The 14,882-nt window shown below is 40.2% G+C and overlaps 1 protein-coding gene across 1 annotated transcript in view; it reads left to right on the forward strand.

Moving 5' to 3' along the window:
• Positions 1-14,882, forward strand: part of NOTCH2 (notch 2) — a 188,879-nt gene that overhangs the window by 96,034 nt on the left and 77,963 nt on the right. Inside the window, exons 3-4 of the mRNA XM_006900324.1 lie at positions 3,121-3,380; positions 11,202-11,537. Of these exons, the coding sequence (XP_006900386.1) occupies positions 3,121-3,380; positions 11,202-11,537 (596 nt within the window). The remainder of the gene's footprint in view (positions 1-3,120; positions 3,381-11,201; positions 11,538-14,882) is intronic.

Here is a 14,882-nt window from a genome sequence, read left to right on the forward strand (position 1 = left end):
GTCGCAAACAACTCGATGGCACATAACAACAACAACATATGTATGATGCTAATAGTAATATGAGTTTGCATTTTCCTAGTAGGTGCCACATTGAAGGGTGGAATCATGGACCAGGAGCAAAGGCAGGCAAAGCCCACCCAAGAGTAAAATGTGCCATTATTTATAAGGTAGATATTTCCCATATGGGATAATCAAGAGTCATCTGCCAGACTTAATACCCAGAGGACTGTCACTGTGAATGAGAATTGTGTTGCAGTTTTTAACATCATCCGTAACAGATTTCTTGAATAAGCTTCAAATGCTTTTAATAATATAGCTCATGGTTAATTTTAGCTGCACTTCCAACTTCATTGGAAGTCTTTGCTATTTAAGTAAACAAAAATTGTTCTATTATCAAACCAAGCTGTGATTTTTTAAAAAAAGACATATTTTCCTCAATAAGTACAAAGGAGAGAGAGAAAAAATTTCTTATTTGCAAAGCTTTTTATGCTTATGAGGTTTTTCACATGATTGATTTTGTTTAATCCCTACAACAATCCTGTGATGTAGGTAGCTTTATTAATTCTCTAGAATGTGAGAGAATTAGCAGTCATTAAAGTACGTACCTTGTGTAAGATCCCAGTCCCAGGTGAGACTCCAAGCAAGACCTCTGACCTCCTGAGGTATAGACTCTTCACTGTCCACTGCAGCCAGTCCTGAGTTTCAGGCTATGCACTGCCCTCACTAATTCCTGTCTTTAGCTTCACCTATTCAGGAAGGTGCGTAGAGCTCTAGTTGCCTCTGGTCCCACCATAAGTCCCTAACACAGTTCTAGGAAGGAGTGAGGACACTGTGGCCAGCTATATCACTACCTCTGTGGCTAGCTATCAATTTTGTTCCATCCTCTAGCCATTTTAACTAGTGCATCATTGCTTTGGGCATGTTCTAACTTAGTTTTCTAGTAACTGAACATTCTTCTTTACTCAGAACTCTCATAGCATGTTCTGTAGGGAGTTGTGCTATTAATTCAAAGGCTGTTCTTCTCTGGTGGTTCAAATCCACCAAATAATCCAAGGGAGGAAGATGGACAATCTCCTCCCATGTGATTTATAACCTCTGAAATATACTAGAGGATCAGCCATAGGTCACTTCCAACTCCATGGCAATGAGTTACTTGAGTTGATGATCCTTGAAGACTTTACCTTGCCAAGTAATAGATAATGAAAGACTGGATGTAATCAACACGAACAAGCAGTAGCTAACATGACCCTAGTATACTCAGGTCTGAATGATCAGGAGAGTGAGGATACCAGCACTGATCATAGAAGGCAGGAAATGAGCTGATTTTGAGTAGAAGACAGAATTGGCTTTGAGTATATTTATATTGTCTTTGAGGTAATAATAGAACAGATCTGTAGGTTTTCTACCCTCTGGAAAAGTAAAATAGAGAGAAAGCTTGAACCCAATGTCTAGGACAGACTGTCAAGGGACAAAAATCTATGGTGTTTTTTAGAGATTCCATTTAAGCAGTGTATGTGTTGTGAAAATGGAAATTTCCCATGCTTTTTAAAACACTATTTGGAGAAAAATGATATACAAATTCCAGAATGATTTAGTATATATGGTTCAAGGAGTGGTAAAGAAAAGAATTCCTTAAAGCTCAATGAAGAATGTGGAAAAGTTTATAAAATGTTTTTCTTTAATTGTTTTTCTTCCTTCATTTTGGTTTATATGGTATCTTAGATATTTCAGGAGTATCTCAGCGGTGCAAATAGTTAATACACTCAGCTGCTAACCAAACGGTTGGACTTTTGATCCTTTCCAGAGACATCTGAGAAGGGAGATGAGGTGACCCCTCTCTGACCAAGCAGCCATTAAAATCCCTAACAGGCACTGTTTTCCTCACACACAGAGGGCTTCCATGCCTTGAAATCAGCTCAGTAGCAGTTGGTTTTTTTAAATTAAAGTTATCTTATAGGTGGTTTTTTTATAGGAAGGTTAAGTGAATGAAGAACTGGTTTAATGGGGAGATTTTGTATACTAAGTTAGACATTTTAATTTTTTTCTGTGTATTTCCCCACTTCCACTCCACTCAATTTATAACTAAATAGAGATGAAAATACTAGGGTGGTGTACTTACTCTCTTTTTCAAGAGAAATAGATATTTATTTGGTATCTATCTATTTTAGGGAGCTCTGGTGGCACTGCAGTCGCAAAAGCATGCAGTTCAAATCCACCAGCTGTTCCTTGGGAGGATAGGCAGTATCATCCCATGCAATTTGATGCCTCTGAAAACTCCCTGCAGGGTCAGCTATGAGTTGGTTATGATATAACAGCAAAGAACATTTGTTGGTCGTATATTTTTTTACATACTTTGAAAAGTTTTATTTGCTTCCCTTTCACTTCTAAGCTCTGTTAACTCTGTTAAAATAACATAAGTAAAGATACTTTATGTTATTTTAATGATTTTTTTGTGTATTTTTGTTTGGTTAGAAAAGCTGCCTGCTGCTTATACATTGATGAATTTCAGAATGCCCTATTTGAACTCTTCCCTATTTCTATATGACCTTCCTCTTTCTGTAGCTCAGTCTCGCCCATTTGAATTTAACCCAGTAAGCTAGTAGGCCAATTGATGTTTCATTGAAAACAAGATAAAGAAGGACTTATTACTTTCTGATGTTTGACACAAAACACAATTGTATCTAACATACTTTAAATGCAGGGAGATCGTAGGACGAGTCATGTGAATGTCTTAATTTGATCAGATGGCTTAGTTGAAATGAAGTTAATGAATCTAAGCAGACAAGTATGAATAATACTTGACAGAAAGTTTCATTTAGCCCAGACTAGCTTGTACTTATGTGATGATAAACTCCATGCATGTATTTTGCCTTGCATAAGGGTCATGGTAATTATCTTTGCCAGCCCCACTTGGTATTTGTTCTGTCTCCTTGCAATATACAGGAAAGCATGGAACATGAGTTCTCTCAGGATATCTTCCTTATCTTAAAGTTAGGTGGTTGAAGATTGTGTCTTCAGATCTCTTGTGCCACAGTGTTTCTGTGAATCAACTGCATTCTCTTATTATAAGTCTGGGGATAAAAGGAGATGTTTTAATGGACTCCTCTCTTTTCTATACAGATGCCCAGATGGCTTCTTGGGAGAATATTGCCAACATCGAGACCCCTGTGAGAAGAATCGCTGCCAGAATGGTGGGACTTGTGTGGCCCAGGCCATGTTGGGGAAAGCCACCTGCCGATGTGCCCCTGGGTTCACAGGCGAGGACTGCCAGTACTCTACCTCTCACCCATGCTTCATGTCTCGTCCCTGCCTGAATGGAGGTACCTGCCACATGCTCAGTCGGGAGACCTATGAGTGCACCTGCCAAGTTGGTTTTACAGGTAACAGATGATATTTGATCCATACTTTCTTCCTATGAACTTCTTCCTATGCCGTTCCTTTTATATCTTGGTGTCTGACTCTTTAATATCCCCCAGCTCTGGAGCCCTTTTATCACTTGATAAGGAGCTGAACTGTCCCAGGCAATTATACTCAGCTTCTTTTGGATGGTTTTAGGGAACAGAGTTGGAGAAAGGAAAAAGTTATCACTTAAAAGTATTTAACTCAAAGAGTGAGCCAGGATCGGAGATCAGAATTCTTTCATATAAAGAAATATACTCTCAGTAGAAGAAAAACATTCTAAAATTATATTTTTATTAATATTTTTATATGCCTTTTGTTTCATGCATGTACATTGTGTTCCACACAGTCTTTAACTTACATTATATTTTGTTCTTTTATATTGTGGGGGTTTTTTTTACCTCCCTTACAATTATCTCACCAGTGACGATTTTTGTTAAAGTGTGTAAGCCAGTCTTCATGCCTCATGCCTTCTTGTCACTCCGTTGCTGATTTGCACATCCCTGTCAAACCAGTACTCTCTGAGGAAGTAAGCATGTCCCTTTGCTGAAGGATCCTCTATCCAGCTTGGACATTTTGAGCATCTGGGTCCATAAGCAACAAGCCATCAAGTTGCAGCAGTCAACCCTTATTTGCAGCTTGGATCATCTTCTCTTCAACAGGTTGGATTCTGCTCAACTCATTTCCAGCCCTCTGTGGCTAGATTTAGATGGACATCAGCTGCAAGCTTAAGAGTCCACATAAAAGAAAAAAACTTTTGATGCTATTGACCACTTCCTTCTTGAGATAGTCTCTCCTCTCATATTCAAGACATTAGATTTTCTAAACTCTGCTCCTCCTGCTTCTGTGTTGCTGTGTTTTCATCTACTTATCATCCCTTGAATGTTTGTGTTTCTGAAATTTTGTGTTGAGCCCTCTTTTCATCCATATTACACTCTCTGTAGGGCATCTCACTTTCTCGCTGATTCAAGAGTTGTTTCAAGAGTTACAGATAGTTCTCATAGTCCTCACTTCAGCTCCATCTCCACCTTGACCTTGTTGTTGTGTGTCATCAAGTCTGACTCATAGCTGATTTACTACTCATAACTAGTAAATCACACTGGAGGAGAGTGTACATCTTTCTCCTATAAAGCAGATAGTGGATTTGAACTTTATGCCTTTGAGATTGATACACAGCTTCTTACCAGAGCTCCCTAACCTGGCATTAGATTCATTCTAACTATCCATTGATCATTCCCCTTGGAAATTATATGTTGTTGTTGTTGTTGTTGTTAAGTGCTGTTGAGTCTTAGGCAGCTCATAGTGACCCAATGAACGAAAGTCCTCAACACTTTTGTGAATTTCATCCTCTCTCCAGGTTCATAGGGTTTCCGGAGGCAAGCTATTACGGAAGTGGATGCCACTCCTGCTTCCTAGCTTGTTGTTATATAGTTGTCTCAAATTCAGTATGGCAATATGAATGGCACACTCCTTAGAAACATTCTTTCCCTTGTCCTTATCACACTTAAGCTGAGTAACCCATTTCAACAACTGAATTACTCTTTTGTCTATGCTTTTTTATATTTTCTCTTAGTCTAGTATACATTTTATCTCTATAGAGATACCTGGATCTCTATAGTCATTTTCTAATTAGTTTCCCTGTGTCTGCTTTCTCTACTAGTTCACCTGTCACACTACCATATCTTTAATAATAAATGCATATCTTCTTACAGTCTCACCAGCTTCCAGTGCCTAAAGATTATGAAAGAGGGGTGTGTGTGTGTGTGTGTGTGTGTGTGTGTGTGTGTGTTTTCATAGCCCTTCACAGTCTAGGCTATGCACTTTTTTGGTAACCTCGTTTCCCCACAAGCATCTAGTATTAGTCACACCAGAATTCTCCTTGTTTCCTGATAATACTTCCTATTCCCTTTAGACTCTTGCACATTCCTTTGTCTAGAATGACCTCTTTTCCACTTGGCTTCTGCTCAGTATCATATAAGATTCTGACTTAGTGGTCCTTTCACAATTCCTTTAGGCAGTTAGTGTCTATGTTTTATTATTTTGTGTATCACATTTTATTGTAATTACTTTTTATGTTTATTGTCTGATTAGATTATGAATTCTTCAAAGGAAGATCTGAACATTATTCACAGTGAACCATAAGTGTTTATTAAATTAGATGAGAAACAGTTCTGTAAATCTAATAAGCAAAAAAATTTAAAACATCCTCATACAATGAACCCTATCAGTTAGTTGGTAATGTTTGTTTCACTGATTCATCCTCAAAAGACTTTGATAGGGATAGAGAGGAGTAAGGATGAGTTGTTATCTCCATTATGCTTATTACTGCAGTGACTTTGTGATTCAATGAAGAGATTTGGTAGTTAAGAGAATAATTTCTACCTGATTGCCCATTCTGAATTCTTTTGCTACCACAAGGCAAGATAGTGGCAAGGGCATACTCATTTAAAACATTTTAATCTTGACTAGAAGAAGTGGTGTTATTGCCTTCCTTCATACTTAAAACAGGTCTCTAAAATACTCCCTAAGTTAAAACTCCTTCCTTTGCTGACAGTAAGATTCAGGGTTCTCAGCAAATGCCACTTTTGTCTATCACTTTAGGAATTAATGTTACTCTGCTTTTTGCTTTTTGTGTTATACCTGTATCTCAGCTATTAGGACTTTCTTAGCTTATCCCCACTCATAAATGAAGAAACTGAGGCAACAAGTAACTACTACTATTCTGTGACATACATAAGTAACCCTGTTCAGTGACTTTCCTGTTTATATCTATACAAGGTTGCCAGAGTAAGAAGTTCTATTTCATGTTCATTTTAAGTAAATAAAAGAGCCCTAAAAAGTGCAGCCAGGGCACTTTTAGGAGGTAAAAATGGTGAAGCTTCACCTTTTATACTTTGGACATATAGCTAGGCAAGGCTATTCATTGGAGAGGGGCATTATGCTTGGGAAGATGGAAGGCCAGCAAAAGAGAAGGAGAGCTCCAACGGGATGGATTGACATGGTGACTTGAGCAATGGGCTCTAATGTGTCAGAGATGATGTGGATGTTACAGTATAGCATAGGGTTTCAGGTCTGTTGTCATAGGGTCTCTGAGTCGTACTCAACGTTACAGCACCTAACAATACCACCACCACTACAGTGGTAAAGTGGTTAAAGCACTTAGCTGCTACCAAACAGTGAGTGGTGTAGACCTGTCAGCCACAAAATGGGAGAAGGATGAAGCAGGCTGCTTCTGAAAAGATTTACAGCCTTGGAGACCCGATGAGACAGACCTCTGTGCTGTAGAATCACTAGGAGTTAGAATTGATCTGACAGCAGTAGATTTTTTGTTTGATTGTTGTCAGTATATTATTTTAACCATGTTTGAATAATCTTTAGCAATATTTTGCTTGCATATATTATTAATGATATTGTTCTGTAATTTCCATATTCTGTTGAATCACTTTTCTTGGGAATGGGAACAAATATAGATCTCTTCCAGTAGATTGACCAGGTGACTGTCTTCCAAATTTCTTGATACAGAAATTGGTATAGACTAGTGAGCACGTTCAGGGCTTCATCCTTTAGTTCAAACATGTCAATTAGTATTCCATGTATTCCTTGGGCCCTACTTTTTACTAATGCTCAAACTTCTTCCTTTATCACCATTGGCTCTTGATCATGTTCTACTTTCTGAAATGTTTCCGTTTCGACTAATCCTTTTTGGTACAATGATTGTATATTCCTTTCATCTTCTTTTGGTGCTTTCTAGATCTTTAGGATTTTTCCCAAAGCACCTTTTAAGTATTGCAATTCAAGGCTTGAATTTGTCTTTAAATTGTCTCAGCTTGAGAAAGGCTGAGCAAGTCCTTTACTTTTTATTCTCTTATTGAGCTGTCCTTTGAAATCTGTTCAGCTCTTACATTTCTCTGTCTTTCCCCTTTGGTTGGCTTCTTGACTGTCTAGTGCAATTTTTATGGTCTTCTGACATCCATTTTGCAGTTTTCTTCTCTCATCATCTATGTAATGACCTATTGCTCTCTTTATGAATGATATCCTTGATATCATCCCACAGCTAATCTGGTAAGTGATTAACAGTGGAATTAGGGAAAATGAAGAATGAAAAGGTACAGTTCATCATTTTCTCTTTACTTAGTACTTTGAGTTATACGTGTTGTCGTGGATTGAATTTTGTCCCTCAAGACTTATATAATGACTGCCGTGCAGAAGCTCTGTAGTGATCCCTCATGACATGATAAATCAGATAGTAAAAGAGTATTAAGGAGGGGAATGTAACACAGCCCTAATCCATGAAAGGAGAGTTTCCCTAGTGGGGGAATGTAACAGCCCTGATCCATAAAAGGAGAGTTTCCCTAGGATGTGCCCTGTAACATCTTTTATGTCACTAGAGATAAAAGGGGAGGAAAGCAATTTGAATAGGGGAACCACAGTACCACCGAGAAAGAATTGTTGGGAGTGGATTGGGTCCTTTCAGACTCAAGTTTCTGTGCAAGGAAGCTCCCTGACATCCTGGAAGGCAGATCACATGGAGATCTCCAGAAAAGCCAGGCCTTCAGATGCTGAAGGAAACAGCACTTTTTCCATGACTGACAGAGAAGCAGCCTTCCCTTAGAGCTGGTATATTGAGTTTGGATTTTGAGCCTCCTAATTATTATTATTATTATTTTTTTTTTAACCAGTGGGAGATGCAGTTTATTTACACCAACAGCCATGGGGGCAGGGGGAATACACAGTGTTTACAAAGTTAGCATTACATATGCAAAAATAAAAATCTCAAGACCACAGGACAGTGTGAACCCCACCCCCCTCCCCCAATGACCCCAGCATGCGGTAATGCCACTGGCCATGGACAGTACAGAACCACACACACACACTCAGACACATGATAGGGTACAGGATGGACAACACCTAGCTAGGGTGGGAAGGATGGGAATTGAAATCCACACAGCCTGCTGTTAAGAGGGAGGGGAATGGGGAGCTCCTAGCCCCTGTTCAACTACAAGGTATGTGGGGGTACTTTCTGCAGAAGGAAACGGAGTTGCCTCAAGATCTCTGCTGGACCAAGCCCATCTCTTACCCAGCCTGGACAAGGGGCTCTGCCCTGAGGGAGAGCCAAGGAACAATAGGGAAGTTGTTGTGGACAAACCAGTTCCCAAACTACTTCCCACTTCTCCCTCCTCCAGCCAGAAAGAGGAAAGGGGAGAGGCCAGAGGGAAAAAGGAGCCTCCTAAATTTTAAGATTTGAAGGCATGTGCCTTGAGTTCAACGGCTGCTTTTGTGGGAGAAAGATGAGCAGTCTTTTCCTATGAGATTACTGCCTCTGAAAACCCACTGGAGGGTCAGCTATGGGTCAGTTCTGGCTCCGTGGCATACAACAACAATAACAACAACAACAAATCTTAAGAAGATAATCTTTGGTTTTTTAAAGCCATCTACCTGTGGTCATCCCCTTACGGCAACATTTATTATTGTTGGTGTGTGTGCCATCCAGTTGGAACTGACTTGTAACTGACCCTCCAGTAGATTTTCAGAGGCTGTAAACCCCATAGGAAGATATAGTCTCTTTTTTTCTCTTCAGAGCAGTTGGTTGATTCAAACCATGTACCTTTCATTTGACAGTACGTCTTCTTACCATTAAGCCAGTAGAGCTCCCTATGGCAGCTCTAGATAACTAAAATGTGAGTGTTGTAATTTTTATTTCACTTTTTCCTTTTGATGTAATATTCCTGGATAGGTAAAGAGTACTTCTATACACTCAAGTTTCATACCTTCCCTACCTTTGGAAAGCTGTCAAAGCTCTTAACTTGCTTTTCTTCACTGCCTTCTGATGCTTTTTAGACAACCAGTTTGAGCAGCATTAACAAACTTAGTGAATTCTCACATCTCTAGTTAAAAATAAACAAGAGGGGAAAAAACTCCAAAAGACAAACTTAGGCTAATGAAAACTGAGAACGATGTGATTACCAAATTCCCTAGCATTGTGAGAGTATTCTTTCAACCTCTGAAAAATTTGCTTTCCTTTCCTGTCCAGCCTTGCCTTAAGATCCAGCACAGCAGTCTTCCTTCGTCATTCATGAACAGAAAGGATTTGAGAGCATCTTGTGGGGATCCAGCCCTTGCCAGCATGTTGTTGTTAGATGCAGTCACTTTGAGTACTACTCGTGACAACTCTATGAACAACCAACCTGAGTCCTGCACTATTCTGTGTCGTTTTCACCATCTCTGAGACACTAGAGCCCATTGCTGAAATCACAGTATCAATCCATCCCATTGGAGGTCTTCTTTTTTGCCGACCATCCATCGTTCCAAGCTTGATGTCCCTTTCTAAGGAATAGCCTCACCTTGCGAGTATAGCAGGTAGTATAACAGGAAACAGCAAACTTGGCATGTATGTGTGACTTTATCTGTGTGTGCATGTGTGTATATGTGTGCCTGTGCCTTTGTGTTCATGTGTATATGCATGTGAGGGGTGTGTGTGTCTGTATGTAGATGAATAATTTCTTTAATAAGGATCAGCAGAAAGCTGATTTTAGTGAGGTGGAGGTTAAAATCCCAGATGTCCAACTTCTCCAAACTGCTATAGCACTTCATCATCTCTCACATGGACTATTCTTCCACCCTTTAGTACTTTTCCTCCCATCCCGGGATTCAGTAATTCACTGCAACATCTCACAAGACTAATAAGACATATTTGGAAGCAGGATTGGCATCTGCTTCCTAAACAACATGCTTCTGGAAACTCTGTGAACTTTGAGAATGATGATAGTTATAGAAAGGCTTCAGGTCTTTTGTTCGTAGGGTCACTATGAGCCATGCTCAACTTGATGGCAGTCAACAACAAGAGAAGAAGCAGTTTATTAGAGAACTAACAGGGTACAACTTGGGATCGGGATCAGCTTCAAAGTAACAGAAACAATTCAGGACATAGTTTTCCTATCAGGACAAATACTTTTCAACCTCTGCTGCCAGGCCCCACCGGGGGACCTTCTTGAAAAAATTACTTACCACTCTTCACTCTGTGGGCCTGCAGGCCCCGTCACAACCATCTAGTGCCAAGTTCCTGGTTCCTGTTGCCTTGCTTCACTGTCACTCTTGGCTTCTGTTGCATGTTGTCTCCTGCTGTTTTGTATTGAAACTCCAGCTCCTCTCTCCATATCCTTTTAAGCCAAACAGGATGGCAAACTGAGCAATTCCCATGTTAGAGTTCCATACTTATTTCCATACTTGTTTGTGTGATCTCACTTCCCGAGGGTGCTGGGTACCTTGTTTACATTATTAACAAGCTATCTGAGCCCTTTGGTGGGCCATGGGTATGTGTATGTGTGTCTGAGTGATTTGGAAATGTGAGGGAACATTAAGAGTTTGTAAAGATAATGACTTTGGATCAGAGTTGACAAGATAAGTGAGTTTACTAGGTGAACAAAAGAAAGGTTCATTTCAAACAGGAGTACATATGAAAAGTCAGGAGGGTGTGAGGGAGTAAGTAGACCACTTTAGATGTTTATATACTGCAGACAATGATGGACCCCTAGAGGACTGGGCTTCTTAAGACTAAAAATCTCCTCCACGTGCTCACTGAGTCTTTGTATTTTATTTAAGGCCTTGAAGATTTGTGGAGAGTCCAGTGTCAGATGATCTTGAGAATGTCCTGATTTACACTTCCTGTTACATTTAAGAATTTAGGGATACTCATTGCAGGAACTCTCTGATGTCACTTAGTGGGTCAGAGAGGTGGAATGTTGAGGATGGTTCTGGCTCCTGTTTTTTTTGGACAGTGCTGAATTCTTTTTAATCCTTCCTAGGTAAACTGTGCCAATGGACTGATGCCTGCCTGTCTCATCCCTGTGCAAATGGAAGTTCCTGTACTACTGTGGCCAACCAGTTCTCTTGCAGATGTCTCTCAGGCTACACCGGCCAGAAATGTGAGACCGATATCAATGAGTGTGACATTCCGGGTCGCTGCCAACATGGTGGCACCTGCCTCAACCTGCCAGGTTCCTATCAGTGCCAGTGCCCCCAGGGCTTCACAGGACAGCATTGTGACAGCCCCTATGTGCCTTGTGCACCCTCCCCTTGTGTCAATGGAGGTACCTGCCGGCAAACTGGAGACTTCACTTTTGAGTGCAGCTGCCTTCCAGGTAAGAGGCTTCTGAATGTCCTGGGTTGGTAGACATACCACCACATAGGAGGAGGCTGTGGGTCTGGCCAAATTGCTCCATTAGGAAGTATTCTTCCCAGCAGGAAAAAGAGGAAGTGAGAGTTTGTTTGGGGTGAGTTGCTGGTGAGGGTGGGGTTTTATGAACTCACTGTTGTTCATAAACTGAGCAGGAGTTAACATGTCAAAGTTTATGATGATGAGTGGCTCAGAAATGGGACAAGTAGAAGAGAGAACTCTGGGAAAGGAATAGAAAAGCTGCTGGAATGGAAAACAAAATATACACCCACCATAATGAGAGATCTAGAGAAATATGTATGTGTGATCTATAAGATATTTTAAACTGAATTGATGAGAATGGTGGATGATTCATTTTCCTGTTTGCTTTAGCCTCTGATGGAGTAAGAGATTATTTCCCTGGTCACCTAGATAAATAAGTGATCTACCCTTTTCATTTGGAAGGAGGAGAGGCATCCACTTCTGTAATAGCTTGCCTCCAGAAACCCTAAGAACCTGGAGGATGAAAGGCACCCAAGCATCAAGGACTCTCCTTCATAGGGTCGCTATGAGTCGCCTGCCACTCGACAGCACTTAACAACAACAACCCTTTTCATAATTGTCTCTGGATGACCAGCCTTTAGAGCCACCACTTACTCTACCTTCATCAGTTTTGAGTGATTCTGCCCAACTCGAAACTGGAGAAGTTTGAAACTAGAAAGAGGGGAATCCTGATGATGAATGAACATTTTTTAAATGAGCTCAGCAGTCAGGAAATCAAAAGATTAATTGCATTGGGAAAGTCTGCTGTCAGGGACCCCTCTAGAGTACTGAAGAGCAACGATGTCAGTCTGGAGACTAAGGTGCACCTGATCTAGGCCATGGTCTTTGCAGTTACTTGCTATGCATCTGAGAGCTGGAAAATAAGTAAGGATGGATGTAAGAAGGATCGATGTTTTAAAATTGTGGTACTGGAGAAGAGTGGACTACCAGGAGAACAGACAGGTCTGACCTGGATAGGATGAAACCAGGCTGCTCCCTGGAGGCAAGGATTTTGAAACTCTGTCTCACATACTTTGGGCATGTGGCTAGGTGGGACCAGACCTTGGAGAGGGACATCATAGTTGGGAGGGTGGAGGGATAGCACAGGAAAGGAAGACCCAGGATAAGATGGATTGACTCAGTGACTGGAGAAATGAGATTAGGTGTGTCAGAGATGATGAGATTGGCTCAGGATAGGGCAGGGTTCAGAGCTAATGTACATAGTGTTGCTATGAGTCACAGGGGTCTTGATGATACTTAACAACAAGAACATCAATAGATTATGCAGGAGAGACACTGCATGATGCAAGGATTTGTACCCTCTTGATTGATGGTAAGTCCCCTGCAGTGCACAGACTCCAAAAGAGAAGGACAAAATAGAGGAGCAGTTTGTGTCCCTGTTTTCCAGTAGAAATGGAGAAAAAGGAGCAAGGCCAGCCAATTGACTTAACTCTCTATGAAAATGAGGAGGTGGCTGAAAACCGAGAATTTTGATTCAGAACAGAACACAAGCAGCTGGAGCAGATGAATTACTAAGCAACAAAGATCCTGTTTTTATACAAATATCCTAAGTACCAAAACAAAAGAAGGAAAACTGTAGGGGAAAATAATGTGCTAAGTAAGCAGAATTGCCTCACAAGTTGTTCTTGCCACGCTGTTTCAGAGTGGACTCCTAGGTTCTGGTGTTGTGGGTACAGTTCACATACCGTGGGATTTTGAGTTTATGTTTGACAATTACAGGTCACATGTTGGCCCCGGTTTGAAATCAAATTATTATTTTCTCATTCTATCCAGTAAAAAGTCACTGCTTTCTATATTCTGGACCCTGTACTGAGTGCTTGAAATACAGCAATACACGATACTGTCCCAGAGTAGAGATGAAAGTTTATTATTTAACTATAAATCAGAAGACTTTTTCCCCCCCAGTTTCTTTTCCTGTAAAGGAGAGATAATACTACCACTCTGGATACCAAATAAATCAATGTATAGCTTAATGCCACCAGGTTCCACATTATCGTGTGTAGAGAATTACTGGGAGACTTTCTTCACTCCTTCCTTTGCATATTAAGGGTTAAAGAAGAAATTAGAAATATAAAAAAATATTTTATAAATATTCTAATATAGCAATATTCTAATAGTTTAAGTGGCTAATAATTGAAGTTAGTGTGGTTCATTATTGGACACTAAATGTCTTTTTCAGGTTTTAGAAAGTTACTTTTAATAGTTGCCTAGAATGGGGGAGGGTGGAGAATGGGGGTGTGGGGAGGTTGATTTGGCTGCAGGACCAACAGGAAGTTAGAGAAGTCAATAAAGGAAGCTTTTAGCTTGGAGAAAGTGATTATTCACTTGCATTGTCTCTGCATTGTTATCCGTTAGCCACGATAAGAACCTTAGGGAATTCTGAGAGCGTGTCCAGGAAAATAGCTGTCAAACCAGAATAGTATCTCCTCCTTGAGAAAGGAAATAACCAGGGATTCCACAGTGGAGAGGCTGCCAGGGCTAGTGGGACTGAGAGGAGATCTTGGCTGCCTCTGACATTCTGTGTGTAGTTTAATCAAAATGTTTATTTACTCACAGACCAAGTGTGTGTGTCGGGGTGGGGTGGGGGTGCAACCAGGGAGTAGATTGAGGGGTGGAGAAAACTAACATTTATTTAATGCCTTTTCAGGATCAGGCATTGTGCCAAGTATTCTGCTTCCATTAGCTCATTGTCACAGAAACTTTGGGGTTAGGTATCATTTTTCAAGATCCCCCAGATTATGTAACAGATTTGGATATGTTAGGTGATTTACCTGGAATTGGACTTTTTTTTTTAACTGGAACTTTTGTTAAGTATTGTTTGGGTTAAAAAAGTAAATTCCCATTATAAGGAAAGCCAGATAGACACTCCTGATATTCTTAATGTTAATCAAATGGTATTTGTTCCATATCAGCCTATGCTTTTTAATGGTGTATTCTATGCAGTCATTTTTAAAAAGCTAAGTCAATTAGTTCTTGTCTTATGATGTCCTGCATTATAAATCAGGTGGTGGCATCGGCTTGGACAAATGTGTAGAAGAAAATTCAGAAAAAAAATGTAACAATAGATGATACAGTAACACCATCAATAAATATGTGTTTACACAATTTGTAGTACTTTGTTTGTTATTCCTAAATCCCACATGGAGTTTGGAAATTATTCTCTTTATTGTCACTTAGGGAAATAATGCCTGGAAGTGGTTTTCTTTTGGGAGATGGGATCTAGTTGTCCATTGCCCCTTCTTCCATTGCTGTCTATATTACTCAAGAG

The sequence above is a fragment of the Elephantulus edwardii genome, unplaced genomic scaffold (assembly GCF_000299155.1).
Source record: "Elephantulus edwardii isolate Elephantulus edwardi_28Jun2011 unplaced genomic scaffold, EleEdw1.0 scaffold00280, whole genome shotgun sequence".
Classification (NCBI taxonomy): Eukaryota; Metazoa; Chordata; class Mammalia; order Macroscelidea; family Macroscelididae; genus Elephantulus; species Elephantulus edwardii.